Below are 23887 nucleotides of genomic sequence, written 5' to 3'. Positions count from 1 at the left end.
GCTGACACCCTGTGAGGCAGCAGCTAAGAGAAAACGGTCTGTAGACCATCCTCTGAAGGTAGTAGCCCTTTCACATAATGGTCTATTTTTTATGTTACTTGTAGCTGAAAAAATCAAAATGATAATAAGAGTAAACATAAACAAAATGTATTATATATGTATAAATTATCAAAAAAAAAGGATTTTTTAATTAATAAAAAATAAAATGACCAATGATGCAATGACACTCTCGGGTAAAATGAGCTAAATGTGCAGCATCGTAACAAAGCTGGTAGATGCCCACTCTGGGACTTATTTTACAATTCTCTTTACCTGTATAATTGTTGAACTTGTCCATACTTACAAGCTTTCATTTTCAGTGTCCACTTTCCTTTGGTGTTCTGTGTACCCTTCCATTAAACTTTCATTTATTTGGGGGAAATTTTTATCAACAATAGCACTCTATTTTCTTTCAGTTTTCAGTCCATTTGCCCCTCTCACCTTTCTTTCTTCCTTCCTTCTTCTGGTTTTGGCAATCAACCCCCAGTTTGTCTTGTATGGGATGGTTCCCTGTTCTGACCAATGGTACGTAAGTGAAGGTGATGGTCTCACTAACAGACAGAATCCATGGAACCTTCACAAAGAGGATTTCACTGCTCTTTTCTTCCACTGCATGAATGGAAATGACCCCATTGAACTTAGGAGCCAGGTTGTAATTTGTAGAGACAGCAGCAGCCCAAACTCACCTTGCCAGCTACTCAGGGGGTAGTAATAGATGTTAGGTGACCCCAAACAAAATGTTCTTGTGATAAAGCCGCTGTACATTGTTGAATCAAACGTCATTAATACCAAAATTAGATCTACCACACAAAAAGGCAAATCTACCTGAAAGGTGAGATGAGAGATGGACCAGGAAAGTACATAGAAAGATTGAATTTGGAGAAAGAATGTGTCAGAAATACTTACTTTATTTTAGACACTGTTGTATTCCAAATTTTGCAGTAGATTGAGTATGCACATTACAGGATTGTATACTTTGACTCTCACAATGGGTATAAAAGGTCTTACACTACAAACTTAAGCTCAAACACAGGAAGGAAACAGCCATAGTCATTTACGAAGTAAATGAAATTTGGAAGTAGTGGATAAAGGGGACTTACAGAACGTGAATGGAGTTAGGCCGGGGACGGGGGAAGGGTGAAATAAAGAGGTATAGGGAGATAAAGGATGACTAGCTAAGCTCTACTCAGCCATCAGGACCAAGTTACAGAACCTTTCTGATGCACACGGTTAATATCAGCTCTCTCTGAATCTCCTTATATCTTCTTCTTTATAATTTGTGTGTGTGGGTGGTGGTGGTGGTGGTTATGTGTATGTGTGAGATGTGTGTGTGTGTGTATGTGTGTGTGTGCATGTGTTTGTATGTATGTGTGTATGTGTGCGTTACCCATGCCCCAGTACTTGTGGGGAGGTCCGAGGACACCTTGCAGGAGACTGTCCTCTTCATTGACTGAAGGGGAAATAAACCTGTTTTTAGGATCCCAAGTACGGGATTAGAACGGTCTCGTAAGAGAACAGGTGAGGTTAATTCACTAGCAGAGCAACCACCTCATGCAGGAGCTTAATTGTTGCCAGCTGAAAAGATCCCGTGAACAGACTCTGGGAGGAGATAGATAAATGAGCCAGAAGCGAAGGTGGAGGCTTTTTGGAGACTTGAGATAGATTTGGCTGTTCATCGCTGCACTTCAAGACGCTCCTAGAGAGAACTGCTCAAGAAAAGGCTTCAGGGCTCTGGCTCCTGCTGAGGTTCTAGGTTCTGGTTACCCCAGGTTCCAGCAGAAGAAATCCTGCAGCTCATGCCTGGAGAATCGTTCCTTGGAACTGATATCCTTAAGGTTTTGTTATTGTGTCCGTTAATCCTCATTTCCTACTGTTTTGGTTAGTTGAGTTATACGTGATATATGCTCAGTCACTAAGTTGTTAATAAAATATATTGGTTAAGAAAATTGAGCCTACAATTTACCATTAGGGTCCTGGAGATTGAACTCAGGTTGTTAGGCTTGGCAGCAAGTGTCCTTACCCATTAAGCCATCTCACTGGCCCTATACACAGCTTCACATTCCGTACATTGCAAACTGCCTTGAAATATTATTGGACTTTTCTAAAGTGCTACAGTTTTAGCCCTTGTTTGCTTTAGGTTCTTGACTACTTACGCTATTGTGATGTTTATGCAACTCTAGTCCACACATACTCACAATTGCCTTTGTATGGTGAGAATCATCTTTGGTTACCGTGTTGAACTGCTGAAATATTATTGTTGTTGTTGAGGCATTACCAAGATGATTCTAACTAGTAAAGGTTAATCTCCTGTCATGATCAGGTTATTAATTTTGCTCAAGATTTAGCTCATGCCATCACACATGCCAGGCAAGGGCTCTATCACTGAGCTACCTACCTAACAAATGTGTTACCATTTTTGCATCCTGTAGACCTGTACATTATAAACCCACCAAGCCACTTTTATCCATTGAATGGTAAAGCCTTGGTGTCCTTCTTATAACTGACCTAAGAGGTCACTATGAGCTTTTAAATGTCACCCATTTAAAGTCATTCCTTTGCAACCCTCATTGAATCCAAACCTCTCACCAGTGGCAAGATCTCATTTCCTGACGTTTGTTTTTGTCTCTTGGCTCCACCCACAGCAGCCTTGTTTGTGTCTCAAAATCGTCTAGAACCGGCACAGCAAGCGTTTGCATATGCAGTGTACTTTGGCAAACTTTTCTCTCAAATTTGAGCAAATGTGGCTGATATGTCGCTTCTTCAGACCAACCTACCCAACCAATTATTAAAGTTATCCTGGACCCGCTTCCTCAGTGATAAAGAGAAGCTAGCCTGTCTTTGAGCTGTGGTAGCACTAGGATGTAGAGTAGGGCCTAGGTTATAGAGGTGATGATGAATCACTCTTGAGCTAATGAAGGTCACTGTGCAGCCAGCGTGGATCTCAGCTACTCTCACTTTGAGGAGAGAAGGCAGGGCTTTATTGATCTCTGCCTCTCGGTGCTTAGTCTATGCACTGCACATAGGTGCATCTATTTCATTCCTGGTCGGTGAGGGGATTGGTGACGTTCCTATTTGAGGACCATGGCATGGTGAGTAGATCTGTGCCTTTTCTCCTCTACCTTCTTATGCAGTCATAACCACACTCATTGTAGCCATCTCCCTTCCTCTCTCCTCCCTCTCATGCCCCACCCCTACAGCCTCTCCTGATCAAGTTTAGCTCAACAAATCTCTTTGTTGGCCTTGCAGCACCTTCTAGAAACAGGCTTCTGTGGTCAGGAATGGTATCTAGCAATGATACAGGCTTTGGCCTGACTTCTCCTAGTTCCATACCTGCTCCTTTTGTGTGAGTTTTGATGCGAAGCCCCATCAGGACTTGGCTGGGGGCTCAGACTTTTGCATCTGAGCCCAGAAGCTTTATCCTTTGGGTATTTTGAGGAGAAGCTGTTACTGTCTGCCAGCTGGAAGATTTTGCCTCTGAAATAGATTATTAGGCGTGTCCAGGCAGAAAGGGGCTCTCTGACAAAGGCTGTGGAAGACAGTACCCAGAAGGCCTGCTACTCATTTGGATCGGCTTGCAACTGTAGGCAAATCATGCAGGGATCTGGTTTCTGCCACAGTACAGGAGAGATCATTAGAGTTGTTGGGTAGAAGATGACAATGACAGGAGAATCTGATGGGGAGCTAAGTCACAGAAGGAGCAAGAGCCAGCAAACACCTAAGGCAGCAGTCAAATCCTGAGGCCCACACCCAGCAGCAGGCATCTTACAGCCCACTTGAACCTCTTTACCATTCTGTAGAATGGAATTCTTTTTTTATAATCATTAAGTCTTTCTGGCTGTACATAACAGAAACTACTGAGAGCCAGAATGAAGAAAATCAGTGATAAGGGTTTGGGTGCCTACAGCAGCCAAGGAACAAGAAAAGTGTCAGAAATTGTTTTCTGCTTATCTCCAAGTGCCTGCCTTAGTTTTTCCTCCTGCTTCTCCATAAACATGGATGAAGCTACATGGCTGTCCCACAGCCTTTAAGTTTGTGTTTTGTATGTGTTGACTCAGCCTGTGCCACTGGGGTCACTCAGTCATGCTCACAGCACGTGGGAAGTCACATTGTAAAATTACAGAGTCAGGAACTAATTCTCAGGATCAGAGAAAGGACTGTGTCTTATGAATTGAACAACAACAGTAACAACAGGGCAGGCTGGGAAGTTCCCTGCTAGGAGAGTAAGAATGTAACAAGCACTCAAGTATATGAAAGAGAATAGGGTTCATTTCTAGGCTGAACATACAGCTATCTCACAAAGACTCTAGAGGGGAAAAAAAAAAAAGATAGCACTCCACAAATTCAGATTGTCTAAGGAGCAATCAGTGCCCAAATCTCTGCTATTAAATAAGCTTTCCTTGTTTGAAGAAAAACGGGAGACTAAACATGCTCTGCCCTCCACTTTACTGACACCAGTCCATCTCACCGCATATCATGTTCTTATCACAATTCCCCTCCCCCAACTCCTCTCAGATCCTCATTACCTCTCTACCAACCCAACTCCATACCCTCTATTCTCTCTCTCTCTCTCTCTCTCTCTCTCTCTCTCTCTCTCTCTCTCTCTCTCTCTCTCTCTCTCTCTTGCTCGCGCGCTCTCTCTCTCTCTCTCTCTCTCTCTCTCTCTCTCTCTCTCTCTCTCTCTCTCTCTCGCTCTCTCTTGCTCACGCTCTCTCTCTCTCTCTCTCTCTCTCTCTCTCTCTCTCTCTCGCTCTCTCTCGCTCTCTCTCAAACAAACAGCAAACAAAAACAACAAACAAACCGTAGTTTAAAAAAGAAAGGACGAAAAACCAAACAAATCAATATGAGACAAAAACACTGGCGAGTTCATTTTTGTGCTGGCCATCTACCACTGGGCATGTGGCCTCACTTAAGTGTGGTTAATGTATCTGTAAAATGAAAGTGTAAATTTGGATCAATGATCTGACCTTTGAAGCTTCAGGGCTTTTTGTTTGTTTGTTTGTTTTTTTAAATCTGTGAAGTAATGATTATCTTTCAATAGGGTTGTTGTGACAATTAGATAACACTGGGTTGACAAGTAGTGAGACTAACTTCTACAAGGCTGGCAATAAGAGTGTTTGTGGTGACAGCAGATGGTGCTAATAGTAGTAGAGATAATGGCAGTGGTGTTGTCGGTGATGGTGATGACAACAATTATGGTGGTTGTGATGTTAGCATTGTCAACTTGATACAGTCTAGAACCAACCACCTGAGAAGAGTCTCAGCAAGGAGTTGTCTTCATTGATTTGCTCCAAGGATTGTCTTAATGAGTTAGTTGATGAGTAAAGACCCAGCCCACTGTGAGTGACACCATTCCCTAGTCAGTGAGTGCTGAATGCCAGGAGAGCGGAGAAAACAAGCTAAGCAAGAGCATGCAGCAAGAGTGAGTGAGCACACACACATTCATCTGCTTCTGCTCTTGACTATGGATATCGTGTGATTAGCTGTTTGAAGTGTCTGCCTTCTCCACAATGATGGATTATAAGCTGGGATTGTAAGTGGAAATGAGTGTCTCTGTCCCAAGTTGCTTTTTAAAAAAAAAAAAATCACAGCAATAGAGACAAAAGTAGGACAGTGGTGATAATACTAATGGTGGTCATGATGGTCATGATAGCACTAATACAGAGGTGATGGCAGTTGTTGTGGTGATGGTGGACTGGTTATAATTAATTATTTCAAAACCAAGAATGTGGACTGGAGAGATGGCTCAGAGGTTAAGAGCACTGACTGTTCCCCCAGAGGTCCAGAGTTCAATTCCCAACAACCACATGGTGGCTCACAACCATCTGTAATGTGATCTGATGCCCTCTTCTGGCCTGCAGGTGTGCATGCAGGTAGGGCACTGTATACATAATAATAAATAAATATATCTTAAAAAAAAAAAAACCAAGAATGTGTTCATTTTGCCCAGTATTTAATAGTTGCACATGCACACATGGATGGATGGATGGATGGATGGATGGATGGATGGAGAATGAATGAATGAAGAGAATAAGCAATTAAAATTCCATACTTAAATATTCACATTTCTAAGTTTGTTACCAACCATCTCTAGGGTTGAATGCTAATTTCTTAGGCCCAAAAGTTCTATGTGAAAGCCACTTTGTGACTGACATGGCCAATCTAGAATCTAGGCTTCTCTGTCCCCTTGGCATTCCCGGGGTGCAACAGTCACTTCAACTACTTAATTTGCCATAATTTTTAAAGCTTTATTAATCCTAAAGGCCCAATATTGTGATCACTTTTAGCTGAGTAATAGCCATTAAAGGTTATTTATTTATTGTAAAGAGTCACCCATCCTGAGTTACCAGTTTGCTCGACTCTGCTAATGGCTTTTCCTGAAAGTTTCTCAGTGTTGCTCATTTGCATGCATACAGTTCACCCTGTGACTGTGAGCTAAGAATGGATTCTATTGAGAGTTCAATTTTAGCTGGAATGGTACTTTTACCTTTACCTGGATGGACCAATTCTTGTTGATGAAACAGCTCTGTGACACCACTGAGCAGTGTTCAATGTCTGTACAGTTTGCACAGCTCCCCGACCCATCCCTGGGTCTCCCAGCCTTGCCCGTCACACTTCCACTCACATTTGGTTTAGATTTTATTTTTCTTTGCTGAAGAAGAAGAGATTTATTATCATTCATCAGAAGCTATCAGGCCCTACTGTTTCTGTAAGGGCGTCTAATTTGCTCATGAGAACAGGCTCCTCTACAGGCTGTTAAACTGGCCACTTTACAGACAGTTCTGCCTGAATGGGTTCAGCAATCCTCAGGTTGCCTAAGTGCATCTACCTATAAGCTCATGTGGCTTCTGAAACACCCCATAAGCTGTGATGAAAAAAAAAAAAAGGAGCAGTAGGCACCCATGCATTGGAGCAGTGCTTATTGTGGATCATGATAGATAAAGCCAGAGGCTAGGCTACGTCAGCCACCACAACGGATACACAGCCATGCCCCAGAGCTCATAGGATTAGGTGGTCGATCTCTCCACTAAGCAGTGGCAGATCCTTAGGTCTTCTTTTTGTTAGTATCCCTAAGCTATTGAAACTGGCCCCTTACCCCCATTTTGAACCCAAATCTCCCAGAGGTAGTCACTGATTACAATGGAGCTGACTTACTTTCTCAGCCCAAGACTTATGACTGCATCCCGGCTTCTCTCCAAATCCTGTGATCTGATGTCAAGCCCTGCCAATTCAAGTGCTCCAGTCCACTTTCCCACATCCATGGCTTGTCATAGACAAGGTGACTGACACCAAATGCCTAAAGTAAACTATTTTAAGGATTTGTACCTTTATAGAGGCACAAGAGAGAAGACCTTGTGGCCCATGGTGGGCGAGGTGTTTGAAAAGAGGATGACAGAGGGCTCAGAGATAATCCAGGAATTCCCAAGGACTGGCCTGATTCAGTAAATCTATTATTGAGAGTGAGTCATTTGTGGCATCAGGGCACGTTGTCTCAGCCCCTGGCTGAACTATCGGGAAAAAAACAGCAAGCCCTTCCCCTCTGGGAGAAGAATCCTAATAATAATTTCTAGAGAATTTGCATGTCTCTCTACAGCTTGCAAAGCATTTTTCAGTTGGTTCCCCCTCTTCTCCCACCACACACCTTTGGGCAATATTGTTTACTGAACTAATTATGAAAAAAGACCAACCAGGCAGGGTCTGAGGTTATCTAGTTTAGTGGGTTTTTTGCTTGTTTTTGTTTGTTTGTTTGTTTTTAAAGAATTTTTTTGTCAAAATGAGCTCTCTCATAGAATTCTAACATGTAAACTGGCTGTGTGGAATTTCTACTGTACAAGGACAAGGAAGGGACACAGGTCACGGTGAACCCTCAGCCCTGGTGTCTCTGTCCTTTCCAGAAGGGCTCCCCAAGGAACCCCAGGTCCATAAAAAGGCATTCCTGGCAACTGTCTATTTCCCTCCCCTTCTCCAAAGATAAACAGACAAAAATCTTAAACACAAATATTCAATATCTTTCCCCGTCCATCGTTCACCAAACCCACTAGGATGTTTATCCCAAGAGGTAGGGCCTTTAGAATTTGAAGTAAATGGTCTGCATGTCTCAAACAACAGGGTGGCCAGCTCTTTCTATCCACTAGCAAATTCTAAAGTGCCTTGTATTCAGAGGAGGCCAGGAGGCACATTCTTCATCTCAGAAAGGCAGATGCTTGAGTTACACCTTGTCAGGCACAGACGGGCTAGGGAATAGGTCCAGTGATTTTGCACACCTATCACTGACTGTCTCTAAAAGTACTAGTGTAAGGGTCTCCCTAACTGAAAAACCTAAAGGAAGTTGTGAGGGGGCAAAATACTGTGAATTAACTAAATGCCTCTTCACTGCACTTATATGTGAATATGCTATGTGTATTTTCACATAAAAATCACTTCAAAAACTTACAATGGCCCTTGGTTTTCTACAAGACCAAGTTCAAAGTTCCTTGCAGTTTAAAACCTGGCCCCTGCAGACTTCTCTGGTCATCTGTTTTGCTGCCTCCCACTCAGTCTTTTCATCTGATTTAATATTTAAGCCTTTCTATTACATTCATATATATACAATATAGTGATTATTATATGCATATATACAAACATACATGCAGCATTTAAGAGATGCAGGATTTTCTCCTCCTCCTCCTCCTCCCCCTCCTCCTCCTCCTCCTCCTCCTCCTCCTCCTCCTCCTCCTCTTCTTCTTCTTCTTCTTCTTCTTCTTCTTCTTCTTCTTCTTCTTCTTCTTCTTCTTCTTCTTCTTCTTGTTAATTCAAGTTATATCTGGATTGTAACCCCTTCACCCTTTTCTTACTGTTCCCACCCTCCTCACCTCTCTGATCTACTCCCCTTCCCTAGACCTCTGACAGGTGGGGTCCTCCTCCCCCACCTTCTGGCCACAGCCTATCAGATCTCATCTGGACAGTCTGCACCCCCCCTCCTCTGTGTTCCCACAGGGCCAAGAAGTGATCCAACCCTAGGCACCCACTCACACCCACTTCTAGGCCCTCTGTTTGCACTTTTACTCCTGCTCCCTCCCCTTCATTTCTATGAGGTGGAGACTATTATTAAACCCCTCTTTGTACTTGGGAAAATGGAGGCACATAAAACCTCATTGCCTATCTTTAGGCCATAAAGTAGTAAGCAGCAAAAACAGGATTAAGGGATAGGTATTCTAGTCGCGAATCCCAGCTATTCCCCAACAGGAGAACTCCCTGTGGGTGACTTATCCCTGAAGAGTCTCAAGAATTCCTTCTTCTACACCTTTCTTGGGATGTCTCATTAGTGATCCTAAGAAAATACTGTGATTTTCTTCTTCATATTGCAGGTCTGGTGGCATCCTAAACACACACACACACACACACACACACACACACACACACACACACACACACGAGAGAGAGAGAGAGAGAGAGAGAGAGAGAGAGAGAGAGAGAGAGAGAAAGAAACAGACACAGACAGACAGACAGACCAACAGGAAGTAAGAGACAGAGACAGAGACAGAGTTATTCCTTATCCGCAAATCACTTCCAGAACACTCAAGGTTCATATGAAACCTTCGGAAATGAGTTCTCTCATGCACAATGACTCAGTATCTGCCTATGGTCCACACATACTCTTCTAGTCCCTGCTAGGTAACTTCTAGTGCACCTCAAGATGGAGTGCTGTGTAGTCTATGTGAGATACATAGCTGTGAAGCTGTGTTGTTCACAACATAATGAAAAGCAAAAAGCTTGTAGATATTCAGGACAGACGTAATTCTCACGAATATTTTAATCTATAGATAAAAAAGGCTGACTGCATTATATTTTAAGCATTTTAACAGTTAAATGTGTGTGTAGAGAACGTGCCGAAGTCGCCATGTGGGTTCCAAAGATTGAACTCGGGTCACATGCTTGGTAGCAAGCACTTTTCCACTGAGCCATCTTTCCAGTCCTAGCTGTATTTTACAGTATATTTGATATTGTAGGCATCAGCTGGCTTGTGACTGTGAGCTAGGGTTGGAAACAGACCAGGCTTTGCTTATCTTGGTACCCTTGGCATGCATTGTATGTTTGATGAATAAATGGATGGACAGGTGGCTGGGTGCATTTCTCTCACCTTTTCAGTTTCTTTAATAAATGTCAAAATATCACTTTTCCTCACAAATTCTGGCGTGATTCCTTCTGGATCCTTCTACAGGTATGTTTTCTGTGTTTCTCATTTAGCAAGACATCCACCCAGATTTACTTTTCAGTACTTCACATTAAAGATAAACACTGCTTTTGATGTGCAAATTGCACCTCACAGCCTATTAGAGAAGATAGGGAATTGTGACTCGAAATATGATTTCCCCTGACTTTCAGCCTTGAAATGTCTCCCTTGAATAATACAGCAGTGTGCACCCACTCCTTGAGATTTATCAGGTAAGAAATAAAGGGAAATGTATTTAAGTTTGCAGCAAAGGGAATATAAATGCAAACAAGAAAGAAGCGACGGGTGTGTGAGTGGATAGCAGGGTAAATACGAGGGTGGAAGGGAACCGTGGGCAGGCGTCAGTGTGTGGGAAGATGGTTGGGGAATATAACGGGGAGATGTGATCTTAGGAGAGGTGTAAAAAGAGCTTATGGAATGGTGCGTGGAAAGCTGTACAGGTGGATGGATGCGAGATCGGTGGAGAGATGGCGTATGGCTGAATTAGTGCATATATAGGAGGAAGAGGGGTGGACAGAGGAATGACTGGATGGATGGCTGTGTGAGTCCTAGTTGGATTTTAGGACGTGGTAGAAGGATTAGTGGATGGTGGAGAGCAAGCATGAAATGTGTTGGCCATTAATGGGTTTCCCTGATCAGTGATCTGCACAGTGTTTTTTACTTCTCTCAGAGGGAAAGAGGAGTGGACACTCCCACAAGTTTTCCACTTTTCAATTCCCACCCTAGCCTGGAAGGCACCATCTTTCCCTCCAGGAGGATTTCCCTTTTGTCTCAGCTCCTCCCTGGGCTAAGTCCAGCTTCCTGGGAAACCCAGTCATTCCCCTGCAAGGTTCCCAGAAGTTTAGTAGCAAAGGAGAGGTTGGAGGCTCAACAGAGAGGAGCTGGGTCACAGGACTCTCATTCTCCTTGTCCCAGGCAGTGCTCCCCATAGGCAGGCAGGCAGGCTGGGTCACAGAAGGAAGCCTGTGGAGTGGCCCTGGGGGGACGCGGGCACACAGGGGTCCGCAGCAATTCTCAGTTGCCCGGGGAGAGCAGGGCAGGGGAGCTGGGGAAGCAGTGAAAGCAGGCTGGTGTATCTTTAAACCTCCGTTGGCTGCTTAGTCACAGCCCCCTTGCTTTGGGTGTGTCCTTCGCTCCCTCCCTCCCTCTTAGGTCACTCTTTCAAAGCCTGGAATAAAAACCACAGCCAACTTCCGAGGCGGCCTCATTGCCCAGCTGCCCCCCAGCCTGTGACAGGTTCCATCCAGCCTCCTTGTCCCGTCCCGGTGACGACCTTTTCCCAGAGGCGCCTAGATCCTTCGGTTTTATCTCTCAAACCATGGACAAGTTTTGGTGGCAAGCAGCTTGGGGACTTTGCCTCTTGCAACTGAGCCTGGCGCAACCACAGATCGGTGAGTGGCCCGCCAGCCTAGGCACCGGGATGCCACGGCGGGAAGAGAGCCAGCCCAGGCAAAGGACTCCAGCTGGACTCCCCTGGGTTGAATAGGCAGGGGAGGGACTGCCGTGAAATGGGCTCTCAGCAAAGCAAAGCTGGGGTTTGGGGCTACGCTGTTGGAGAGTTTGTTCTTGGGAAGCGCAGCTTTGGTGAAAGGAAAAGAGAAAGGGAGAAGAAAGTTGGCTGGGCAGGTTGCCCGCCACAGATTTTGGGCGAGGTCGCCTGCGCTTGCTGGAGCACATGGCGCAAAAGTAACTGTACTCTTGGATGCACGCAGCCCGTAGCCGACTAACAGGATCTGGCTCTCAAGGGCTCCCCAAGTCCGGTTGGTAGTGGCTAGTAGAGCAGAGCCAGGGACCTGGGGGCAGAGCTAGAGCTGGGACCTGTAGAGCGGTCCTCAAGGTGGCCATAGACTTGTAAGCCAGAGACCTTTCAGAAAGCTGAAGAGAGTGAATCCTAGCTTAGACTAAAGTCCCTTTTGGTTACCAACTGCTTTGGCTAGTGGGAGCTTGAACTGCTTCTGTATGAGGCTCTGAGTGCCCAAGAGGTTCCAAACTGGGGCCAGGAAGGACATATAATAAAGGCAATGATTGGACCAGCTGCCCAGTGCTTGCAGCCCCCTGGTTCTGCCAGTCTGGGCAAAGTCAAACAGCAACAGGGTTCATACTTGCTGCCTGGCAGCTTCAGAGCAAGAGGGAACCTGTATCAAAGTAACACACGAACTTTAGCGCAGAGACCCCAATATCCCATCCATCGAAATGAGGAGCTGCAGAGGAGAGGAGCTGGGGTCTGGCATTTACTATTGCTCAACTCCAAGCTTTCCCTTCCTTTGTCTATATATGAGCAGATAATTCCTTAAACGCTTTAGCGCCAGCATAGTTAGCTTTTCTTTTAAGAAGTGCCAGCTAGGTCATTAAGTCAGCTCAGCCTACAGAGAGTTCCTCTCAGTAAGAATTTATTAAATCCAGTTTCTTTGGGGGTGGGTGGCCTACCTAGGTATTGTAGACATGCTAAATGGGGATTATAAATTTTGAATTCTGATGCAAAGTAATGAAAATATTAATCATAGCAAAATACACTATTGTTCATTTATTGTATCCTTTTACCATGCCAGGCTCTGTGTTAGGTATTTCTTTCACATATGCTGTTTCATTTTATCTTTGTGGTGATTTGGTGAAAAGTGTTCCGAAGTTAGCAAGGGATGGTTCTGGCTGTGAACTCAGGGTCATTAAGTTCCATCGCTTAGACCTGTCCCGGGATATCTGAATGCATGTATTGGACTAAGTTGAAAAGACATTCAGAGAAAGTGGCATTCTGGTCCTCAGAGGCTACAGTAGCAGCTTCCAAAGGGAACCAGAGCTCCAAGGGGCCCTTGGAAGGCAGAAACATTCAGGATGGGTAGGGAAGGGCAGGGAGAGCCCAGGACCTGGCTGCCAAAGACAAGAGGGAGCTTGGCACACTACTCCCACCTTTGCTGTGACTGAGGAGCTGAACTCTTGTATTTTCATAAACGGTCCCCAGGCTAATCTAAAAAGCCTGCTCCCAGATACTTGAGGTCCATATGTGGCCCAGGAGTCAGGACTTAGAATCTTCAGGGTCCCTCTGCCTTGGGATTTCCACTCTCCTGTTGTACAGTGTGGCGATAGGAGAAGTCGGGTGGAGTGCCAGTAGCAGTGGCTGCCTGGACCCTGGCTTTCACACCCTTTTAAAGTTATTGGAAAGGAACTGAGACTTGGAAATGAGATGTGACTTAGGAGAGGTCTCCGTGAGCAGAGGGGAAAGAGAGAGGGTAGGGAGAAGAGAAGCATCGTGGTTGTTCTGTTCTGGGAGTGACTGGTTTTGGAAGTTGATGAGGAAACTTTGAGACTGGGTGAAGTTTGGGGGGGGGGGATGAGCAGGGGTCGAGGGACAGGAGAAACTGTCCAATGCTGCATTGGAAGTCAAAAAGCAGAAAGTAGCTGGAGGTGGCTAAGCAGCTCCTGGAATCCTTCAAGGCAGGGAGAAAGTGGCCTCAGGTGGAAGGCAGAGGGGTCAAGTACCAACTTGCATATTTCCTTTCCCTTGTCTTCGTCATGGCCAGAGATCATTGCTAGGAAATTGCACCTCCATTGCTGAGGGGATCGGGGAGGGTTGCACCTGAGAGTCTTGAGGGTTGGAGGGTTGGGGGCAGCAGGCACCTTTGTGCTCCCTCTGAGCATTCTGGACGTCTCTTCCCATTGGTCATTAGAGTGCAGGCTAAGTCTTTCCATGTGAAGAGGGAAAGAAGCAAGCTCCTTCCAAATCACGGTGATGAGTTTGGAGAATGGCAGCTGAGGGACAAAGTTTCTGTTTTCTGCCAACTTCCCCCTACACAGGAGGGATTGCTGGACCACAGGAAATTCCTGGTCTGTGACAGATCTCCTTCCACTCACTCCCTGAAAATTTCCTGATTCACTGTCTTAGACTCACTTTAAAGATCACTTGGGGAAATCCCCCTTCTTTTTCCCAAGAGGAAGTTGCCCATGGGACACAGAGTTGGTGGTGACTTCCCTGCTCTCTTAAGGTGTGAGGACATCTCTGAAACACCCTAGTGTCTGGGACCCCCATCCTCTCCCTTGCAGTGGTGAGGAGAAAGGTGTGGCCAGTTGGGATGTGGCATAACATTTTCTTAATGCCTTCTTATGGTCCAATATGCTCAGTTTAAGTTGAGAATAATGATCACTATATCTTACCCTAAAGGAAAATGATGCTCAAGGGAGATCTGTCTTGTTTCAGGGCTTTGTATGTCTCCTGAGTGTCACCGAAAAGTTAGAAGTACCCCATTGACAATCCTGGCATGTTGCCATTGCCACTTAGCATCCGAAGTCCTTAAGAAGTGCCACCCAGTGGGCAGATTCAGTTGGAGTTTAGTGGTGGGGTCTCTTACATAGCTTTGCAGGGGCCACACACATTAGTACTTTCCCAGCACCACTTTCTTGATAAAGAAATCAAGGCTCAGAGATAATGAGACTCATTCAAGGACACAGGGGTAGAGTTGGAGTGCTCCATCACCTTTAACGTCACCCATCACCGCCTTTCCCTTTAAAGGATCCTGGAGAGAGTAGTCTGTGGTCTCGCACTGTTCCTGCCCATTGTAGTCAGCAGAGAGATCAGGAGTGGCTTCTCTCACCACCCTCTAGAAAGCTGTAGACTCCTGGCTGCCCTGCCTTGCCCTCCTCTGTCCCATCGTTCCCCAGGCTCAGCCACAGCCATGCAAGATGCCAACCTAGTTATTTATTGCTAAAATAAGTCAGCTCCCTTATCAGAGCCCACTTGCCCCTTTAGACATGCTCTCATTTGTAGGCTTGGCAAAAAGGGAGAGGCTGCTCCTTGCCTAAGAGACAAGTCAGGGCAATGCTCTTTGCCTGGAAATTAAGAAAGGCCCCACAGATGCTCTCATGCTGGCCTTGCAGGCATTTCATGTGCAATGACCCACAGAAAGCTGTGGTTACATACTCTTTGGGCAGTTATGTATACCCTATTTGAGGGGAAGTCTTGAAATCTCAGACAGTGGGTTGACATGGCTTTCTAGAGAAGTCACGGATGTTGAACCAAAATCTACTGAGAATTTCTAGGAGACACGTGGCCACCCAAGCAGATAGACTGGGCTCCACTAACACGCAGGAGGTGGTGGGAGAAGAGATGGCTGCCCTACCAGCTTGTCCTGGGGATGGGGACAAAGGATGAGCTACAGTTGTGTTTCATCAGTGCCTCCATTTTAGTATCTCCACCCAGAGTGTGAGAGGGAAATGATTCTTGTGAAAGAGGTAGCTGAAGCAGGTGGCAGCTGCTTCCGGGGCCCCGTGGAGTTTTCAAAGGGGATCTTCTCTACTTCAGAGTGAAATTCTTGGGGTTTGCACATCAAAAAGCTGATGACTCAGTTTTCTTTGTGCCTCTGTTTGAATGAGGACACAACTTTTTTTAAAGGAGGGCCTTAAATTTGAGCCCCACTTTCCATCACTTAGCAGGCTGAAGTTTTTGTTGAGCATATACTCCTGGAGCTAAGGCAGGACTCAGGGACAGAGTATTTACCTAGCATGTGTGAAGTCCTCAGTTTGACGTTCATAGCTAGAAAAAAGCAAAAGCAAACAACAACAACCCATACTAGCTCCAAACTGGCCAGCAAGGGTTTAGGAAGCCAGGGCCATTAGTGCTACCTGCCTTCTGCAGCTCCCTGGCATCCCCTGATCCCAAACCCTAGTGATGGCCCCCAATGAGAACCAGAAATATTGACATGAGATGAATGTCTCAAATAGAGAAGTAAGAATTTTCATGTGCAGAGGCAGGCTGGCTGATACACTGAATGTGCAAATATGTTTATGTGTATATGACAGCAAGCTGATAGCACTGTTGTCACCCTGCTGAGGACTCTGGTGAGGAGAAGGCTTGGCTGGACAACTGCTTACAATGGGGCTTATATGTACTCTTCCCAAGCAGAGAGTTTGTCTGCCTGTGGTTTTGGTGGCTGCTGGCTATGGGGCCCTTCTAAGGAGAGGGTTAGTGGATGGCTGGGTGAGAAGAGAGTGGGACGATGAGGCCAAACCCACACTTAAACCTCGGAATGAAACACTGCCCAGCAGTGGCTGGCTTGGTCAGCTGCTGGTCTGAGACTAGAATCCTTGGCTAAGAGGCCCATACCACCTCTGGCCACACTTGCTTCTGGCAGGTGGCAGTAGCAGGGAGAGATGCAGAAATACTTCCTGAAGAGTCTGGTATCTTCTACGGCTTACTATTGAAACTTACACTACTGGACCCCACAGGTGCCTAAGCTGCGAGAAACTTGGCAGCTAACCATGCACCCCACTAGCCTCCTCTGGACTGAGCTTGCCCAGTACGAAGCTGCTCACAACTGGGGCAGGTCTTGACTTCTCTTGGATCACCTTCTCAGAGACACAGTCAAATACAGCGTGAGAGGATGACATTGTGGGGGCTAGACTCACAGAGCTAGAAAGCCATGAGGTTGAGGTGCATCAGCTGCCTGGGTGTGCCCTCCTGGGGCAAGTGTCCCTCCTTTGTGCAAGTGTGGGCAGACAGATTCAAAGTGGGTGGGGAGCGCTTGAGTCACCAAGGATGTGATTTGCAAAACTCGGGTCCCAAGAAGCTTCCGTAAGTCTTCAGCTTTTGAAAGTAAAGGTTAATTGCAAAACCCCAGGGAGGAAGGAATCTGTCATATGAGCAGTGATTTTTGAGCATCTTTGAAAATGGCTGGAAGGTAGTGCAGTTTGAGAGTTCTTAGACTTTTTGTATTTGCTTTTTGGTGACTAATTACAGGTTTCTGAGCTACTGTTACCAATATTAATAATCATAATAAACCAATGTTCTCTTTGTTTTCTATAAACTTGTCTAAATTATACACCAATCTGGCAAAAACAGTTCTTTTACTATCCCCCTTTCACACACAATGTAACTAAGGCACAGGATTTTAGCAAATGGATCAAGGCTGCCTAGTGGTGAAGTGAGGGGGCTGAGATGTCAACCCAGAGGGTCACAGGAGTACAGGTGCCCATAGAGTCCAGAAGGGGGCATCAGATACTCTGGAGCTAGAGTTACAGACAAGGGTGAGTCACCTGATATGGTGCTGGAAACTGAACTCTGGTCCTCTGCATGAGCAGAGAGCACTCTTAGCCACTGAGCTATCTCTCCAGCCTCTTACCTTTCATTTGAAAACATGACAGCCGAGGAGAGGACTGGACTTGCAAAAAAATGAAAGGGAAAAGATTATGTAATGGAAACCTTTCCCCGTTCATCCTCTGAGTGGCTCACTTACTCTAATTCCCGAAAAGGAGTCTAGTCCCTTTTTTGTGGTGAGATGTTGGGGAGGGTGGAGACTTGGTGAGGTCAATGGATGCTGATACGAGTTTTTGTTCATGATCCCTTCATTATTTCTCAGCTGAGTGAAGGTGAACTTTGCTGACTGTGGCTTGTGGTTAAAGAAATCTAAGGCATGGAACAAATAAATAGAAAGAAAACACTCTTTGTTTAATCTGCGTTCAGTCTTCACTCTACAAACAGGGGTTGATGCGGAAGGAAGGGAAACTGAGAAAGGAATTTGCCAGGCATTCTGTTTTACACTTCCAGGGCATTGAGGAGTTAGCTCAGGGTAACTCTTCCTCTCAGCTCTATGACAAATCAGGTGACCTGGAGACTGCTTGGTGCAGCAGGTAAATGTCATGCAGGGCATAAAATACATTCCTCTGGCTGATGGCCATCTAGGAAGCGAGGAGGTGAAGCACTTTGGGTGCATGAGACTTGGGCCACAGGAAGGGCTGCAGACCTTTACCCCAGTGGCAGGAACCCATTCAAGATTCTCCATCTGTTTCAATGTCACGCACATCTTTATTCTTAAGCAGGTGTGCACTGCCTTCCTGAAGCACTCTCTCCTCCCACATCAGCCACGAGCTAAGCATCATTGTATTTTTTGTTTGTTTGTTTGTCTTGTTTTTTTAAAGATGGGTGATAGTGAAACCTCTTTGCAAGTGTTCACTATCATTCAAACTAAGACACAGGGGAGAAAAGAGTGGTTGCATGCACTTGCCCCTGGCTTTGACAGTCATTTCACTATAATCCTGACTCCATCTCTGTAGGTTCCAAAAACATCACATAAGTATGCCAGGCACAAATGTTGCCAACTATGACTTTGCCCAGTCCAAAATGCTGAGTCTAACAGAGATAAGTTCTAACTTGAAGCCTAGAGGGGACTACTTGATTCATTTCTATAGCTACCAGAGAGTTAGTTGTAATGTCTCCATAGAAAGGGAGGCAGAGGGAGGACATGGCCTCAGGGAAGCCCAAAGAGTAGAGGTCATGCATGCATGGGTGAAGTTTGGGGAGAAAAATCTTCCAACAGTTTCTTGCGGTTGGATCCTCTGTTTTCGTCATACCTTAGAGGTCAGTTTCATCCAGTTAGACTCTCCACAGTGCAATTACTTTCCCCTGCTGTTCACTAGTTGCACTTCCTGATCATTCATTAGAACTTCATTTACAGTGATGGCTCAGTCAGTAAAATGCTTGCTTTGAAAACCTGAGGCCCTAAGCTCAGTGATAAGCACCCATGTAAAAAAAACCAGGCGTGGCAGTGTAGACTTGTAGTCCCAGCAAGGGCAGGTGGATATGGGAACATCTCTGGAGCCCTCAGGGCAGCCAACTAAGTCTATATGACAAGTTCTAAGCCAGTGGGAAATCCTGTCTCCCCCAAACAGGGTCTACCACTTCTAAGGAATGACATGAGGCTGTCCTCCTGCCTGCATGTACACATGCACCTGAACATGCCTAAACACGCATATACATACATGGGTGTACACTGACACACAAACATCATAAAGACTTAATTTTGAAAAGGAGCTAAAAAGATGCTCTTCAATTGTGGCTATGTAGCTCCAAAGCTTCTGATGGAAAAGCCATGTCGTATGAACACGTCTGCACACACTACAGCTCCCAACTATTGGCGTATTTCCCTAACTATAGTAAGCTCTCACTAAATATTTAGAAGGTTTTCTTTTTAATATTTAGAAGGTCAACTGAACAAAATTTCTGGACTTAATCTGGAAGAAATCACCATCACTAACTAGTTGAGATACTTTGGGTAGGTTCCAGTTCTATTTTCAGCTTTGCCTCTTCTTTTTGGTCTATAGAAAACATGTGCTTCCCTAGTGTTCCTTTCAGCAAATCTCAAACTCCTTGAAGTTTCTTTTCTGGGCACCCTCTTCAGCTTAAGTGGATCTCTTTTAAGGTTTGACCTATCAGGCAAGGCATGGAGGTTAAAAAGTCCATTTGGTTTTGCCCAGTATGGTAGGCCTCTTGGTTTCCTTTAGGCCTGGCTATTACTGAGACTCAGTCCTTATCTTAAAACTTGACCTTGTATATAGCAACCTTCCAGCATCATAGTCCTGCTCTCAGCAACACATTGAGAAAAGATGTTCGCCTTTTCATTCCCAATGTTAAAAATGTGTGGTGGGGAGAGACCAATTGAGCTTTCTTTCATCAGTGGTTTCCAGATCTGGGAACTGCCTCGTGTAACCAGACAGTTGGTAGGGTTGGAATAGGGAGGTTGGTTTTAGGGGAGGCCAATACCAAAGACTCCATGGCTGTGAAACAAGAGAGATCCTAGCTCATTCTCTCTGTGTCACCCAAGAACAGGGTGAGCTTGGGGAGCTATGCATTGAACAAGAGCAAACAGAAGCGTCCTCACAACAGAAAGACTCCTCTGTTTTGTTCCTCTCTGTTACTAATTCACCATGAAATATCTCACCACCAGTTTCCTCTATTTTTTCCATGTGTGGAAGGAGAAAGCAAGGCTCTAGGTGACCTCTACAGTCTTTTCCAGGCCTCCAGCTCTGTAAAGCCTCCACTCTGAGTTCACTAGTATACATGCCTCATAAAACAGTAGAGAAAACAACTCTACTATAATGCCGTAACAGTACAGTACCAAAAATATGATGCCCAGTGTGGATTAAATGTCAGAAGTGAATTATTTACCCATTGCCAGAAACAAGCAGAGACCCAGCTCTACTTCATAAACGCAGCAGGCACAAGCGACTCCTGGGAACAACATACTCCTCTCTTCGTGCACGGCCAACTTCTCCCTCCTTCTTGGCAGTGGGCAGATGCAGTAGCCCAGGACAGAGGCTTTAGTCATGTATCTCAGCCACACATTTCCACTGCAGGAAGCTAGTCCTGGCATCACAGGCAAGACCTGCATGAAACACTCCTTGCTTCGAGTGATAATTCAAACAATGTCATACCAAGAGGTGTGAAAACCCAACTTCTGAAGAAGAGAAAGAATTATGTCCTTCATTCTCAAAGCTTCAGGAGGACCCTGGATTTCTCAACCTCCCTTCCAGGAGCCTGGACAAAATGTCAGTACAAAAATGATCCATGCGCTCAGCCACAGAACCCACTGGGAAATATTGGCTGTAGCCATGGCTGTGAGGGTTAGAGCACTGGCAGCTCTGCCAGAGGACCCACGTTCTAGTCTCAGCACCCACATGCTAGCTCACAACTGTTTGCAGTTTCAGTTCCAAGGCATCTTCTGGCCTCCAAGTGTACCAAGCTCAGATGTGGTCCATAGACATATATGCAGGCAAAGCACTTATACACACAAAATAAAATGATGATAACACATATGTACATATGATATATATTATACATATATAAGAAACATGTTATATACACATAAAACTTAAGTAGGGTACTGTACAAAGCATTTACTCCTTCTATCAAGGGCTTTCCATATTCTTGTTAACTTTTTCCCTATAAATCCAGAAAAAATCTTGCTCATTAGGAAAAGAAAGAAATCATAAATTTGTGCTACTGAGGAGGTTTGCAAAGTGGGTCAGGGGCTGAAAACTCTGTCTGCTTCCAGTCCTCTATCAGTCGCTGAGGGTTTATAATCAGTTGAATTATAATCCTTTCTGCCTGTCCCCACATCGTACTCACCTGGAATCCACCGACCTTTAGCTTAAATAAGATACCAGATAGGCTCATGCCTCCTGTCATATTTGTGCCCTCGGTTGTTGAATATGCTTCCTCTATCTGTATTCCCAACCCATTGCACAGACATGTGTCACTCAAGGAGAGATGAGAACCCACACTTGGCCAGCAGACCACCCTTCTCCTTGGTCATAGAATGACTGTGGGCATCGTCCTTCCTTTCTGTTTCCTCGAATATAAAGTGGTGACAAACCAACCAGTTCATTATACTGAACTGTGTGATTGACAGCTGGAAAGGAGTGAGGGATGCAGAAGAAATATTCTTCTCAGACATCTGATATGTTAGCAGCAGAGAGCTAAACAAGACAGCGTATAACTGAGTGGAGATCAGAGAAGGCATGACATGCCCCAGAGCTGCTGGTATATGGGAAGAGCCCAGGGAATTAGAAGGTCTCTCTCTCTCTCTCTCTCTCTCTCTCTCTCTCTCTCTCTCTCTCTCTCTCTCTCTCTCTCTCTCTCTCTGTCTCTCTCTTTCTCTCTCTCTGTGTATGTATGTATGTATGTATGTACATAAGAAAACAGAGAGACAAGGAATTAAGAGGGTAAAAGATGAGCTGAGCATTGAGAAAAGTATAGCTTCATTGGAGTTAAAGGGATCAGCTAACTACATAAGACAGTTCATGTTGAAGGAATGAAATGCAACAAGTTTCAGGTGACAGAATTATAGTGGCATTGCCTCCAAGGAAGCCCTCAGCCCTGTCAGACAATGATAACAGAATTTGGAACAAGGTCAACTCCAATGCGGTAGTGAGAACTTTAATGTCTTTACCTCGTTTGAAGAGTGACAATTTGAGTGACTCACCCAAAAATCCTATGACATCAGTAATAGGTTGATTTCTGCTCCTGTGACATTTGTCACAGGCTGCCTGGGGTACTGTGTTAAAAAGCCTAATCTTTATGCAAAGAATGCTGCGGTCCATTAGTGATGTCTGCCATGGACAAAATACAGTCTTTGGCTCCCTCCTGTCACACTAATGCCACTGTACTAGACTTCTAGGCAGCTCTAATTCATGTTTCTAAAAGCCATATGTAGAATCCTCTGGAATTTAGCCATTCTTGAGTCTAGAAGGAGCCATACTGTCCACACACCTCCCCTTCCAGAGCAATATAAAAATAGTCTTTTCCCCGGAGGACAGACTCCATCACCTGTGCCTTCTCTTCTGACTCATGCTTATTCTGTTTTCCCATCCCCCCATGTCAAGTTAGATGCTCAAAGCCAGGAATCTCCTATTTGAACCAAGGCCAGACTTCCTGGCAAAGGGCCCTTCACATCACCTCCATCTGCAAACTGCGAAGACACAAAAAGCTGGTGCCTCACCCCGTGAGCGTGATAGGGGAAATAACTGGCTAATGGGCAGAAAGCCTTTGAAAATGAAAGGGTTGTATGTGCATGTTAATTACAACTTTTATCAGCCCTGGAGCCTCTGCATTCTCAGCTGCCACTGGGCGCTGCCCCTCTGTGCTTCTGGATGTAAAAACATTCCACAGCCTGGCCCAGCTCATAGCATCCAGTCATGAGAGCTGAATTCTAAGCTCAGGCTAGCCAGCCTCTCTGGGCCACTCAAGTTTCCCTGCCCATCCCCAGGGGGGAAAGTAGGCTCACTACCTGGGAAAGTAAGAGAAGATAGAGCAGAACGGTAAACAAAAGGCTCCATGGAGAGTCTCCTAGAAATAGCCCCTGGGTAAGATTAGGACATTCTGCTCTATTTCCCAACCTGTGAAAGCCTAATTGTGTGACCTTGGGCTATTGGCTTTATCTGTCTAATGCTTCGATGTACTGTGTGAACTACCCAGGATAATAATCCCTCTGCCTCCCCTCCACCTCTGCACCTTAGCTGGTGTGAAAGTAGGTTTGTTTTGTTGCCCCCTCCCCTTACCCCCCCTTTCCTGATCCCGCTGAAGCACGTGAATAAAACTACAAGGTGCCATTATTACCCAGGGTAACGTTCACGTTTATCTGTGTCTCCTGTTGCTGGTTGACCCCAATCGTTGAAACCATATTCTTCGGAATGCTCCCCAATCTTCTCAGAGCTTCCACCCTCTTCTTATCTAGAAGGGCTCCATATTGGCCCCGGGCTGTGTGGTTGTGCCCTTTCCGGAGGCATGTGAATGCATTCGGGCTGGCAGGAGACTGAGGTGTGCTACACACATGGGTCTCAGTGCTTTGCATGGGATAACTCAGTCACAGCACTGGAGACAGATGGGAAAGTTACTCAGTGCTGACAGCATGAAAGGTGCAAGCTGACCTGGATCCCCACAGCAGCACCAACCAATGGCTAAGATGGAGAAACAGAAAGAGAACCTAGGAGAGAGCTTACAATGGCCTAGGCACTACAGCCAAAATGCTACCAGGCCAGAAGGGAGTGGGTGGAAAGTATATAGCACACTTGCCTTATTGGACATCTGAAGGAAAGAAACCTCAAGGCTTCAAGTGACTTTCCCAGTGTCACACAACTCAAATACTCTTAGACAAGCCACTCCAAGAAGACCTTGAGTGTAAAAAGAGAGGGAGTCAAACAAGCAGTATGTTAGTGGTCCAATGGAGGGATGGTAGAGGTGATTACACTCTTTGGTGACCATTGCTACATCAGAGCTGTGCACTTTCTTGCTTGTCTTATATGGTGTTCTTCGGATCTCTTTTGACTTATGGGGCAACTGGAACAAAAGGCTCAGAGTAAGCTAGCCTGGCCTTTGGG

General features: G+C 45.4%; 1 protein-coding gene across 4 annotated transcripts in view; it reads left to right on the top strand.

The window, feature by feature from the left end:
• The first annotated feature begins 11363 nt into the window (after positions 1–11363).
• The window catches only part of Cd44 (CD44 molecule (Indian blood group)), an 83623-nt gene continuing 71099 nt past the window's right edge, over positions 11364–23887 (top strand). Inside the window, exon 1 of one of the 4 annotated variants that reach the window (XM_051144231.1) lies at positions 11364–11640. In XM_051144231.1, coding sequence (XP_051000188.1) covers positions 11568–11640 — 73 coding nt within the window. In that variant the 5' untranslated portion in view covers positions 11364–11567. The remainder of the gene's footprint in view (positions 11641–23887) is intronic. The other 3 variants (XM_051144233.1, XM_051144234.1, XM_051144232.1) reach the window with 3 other exon arrangements.

This window comes from Acomys russatus, chromosome 4 (assembly GCF_903995435.1).
Source record: "Acomys russatus chromosome 4, mAcoRus1.1, whole genome shotgun sequence".
Lineage (NCBI taxonomy): Eukaryota > Metazoa > Chordata > Mammalia > Rodentia > Muridae > Acomys > Acomys russatus.
This window is presented reverse-complemented; position numbering and strand designations above follow the sequence as displayed.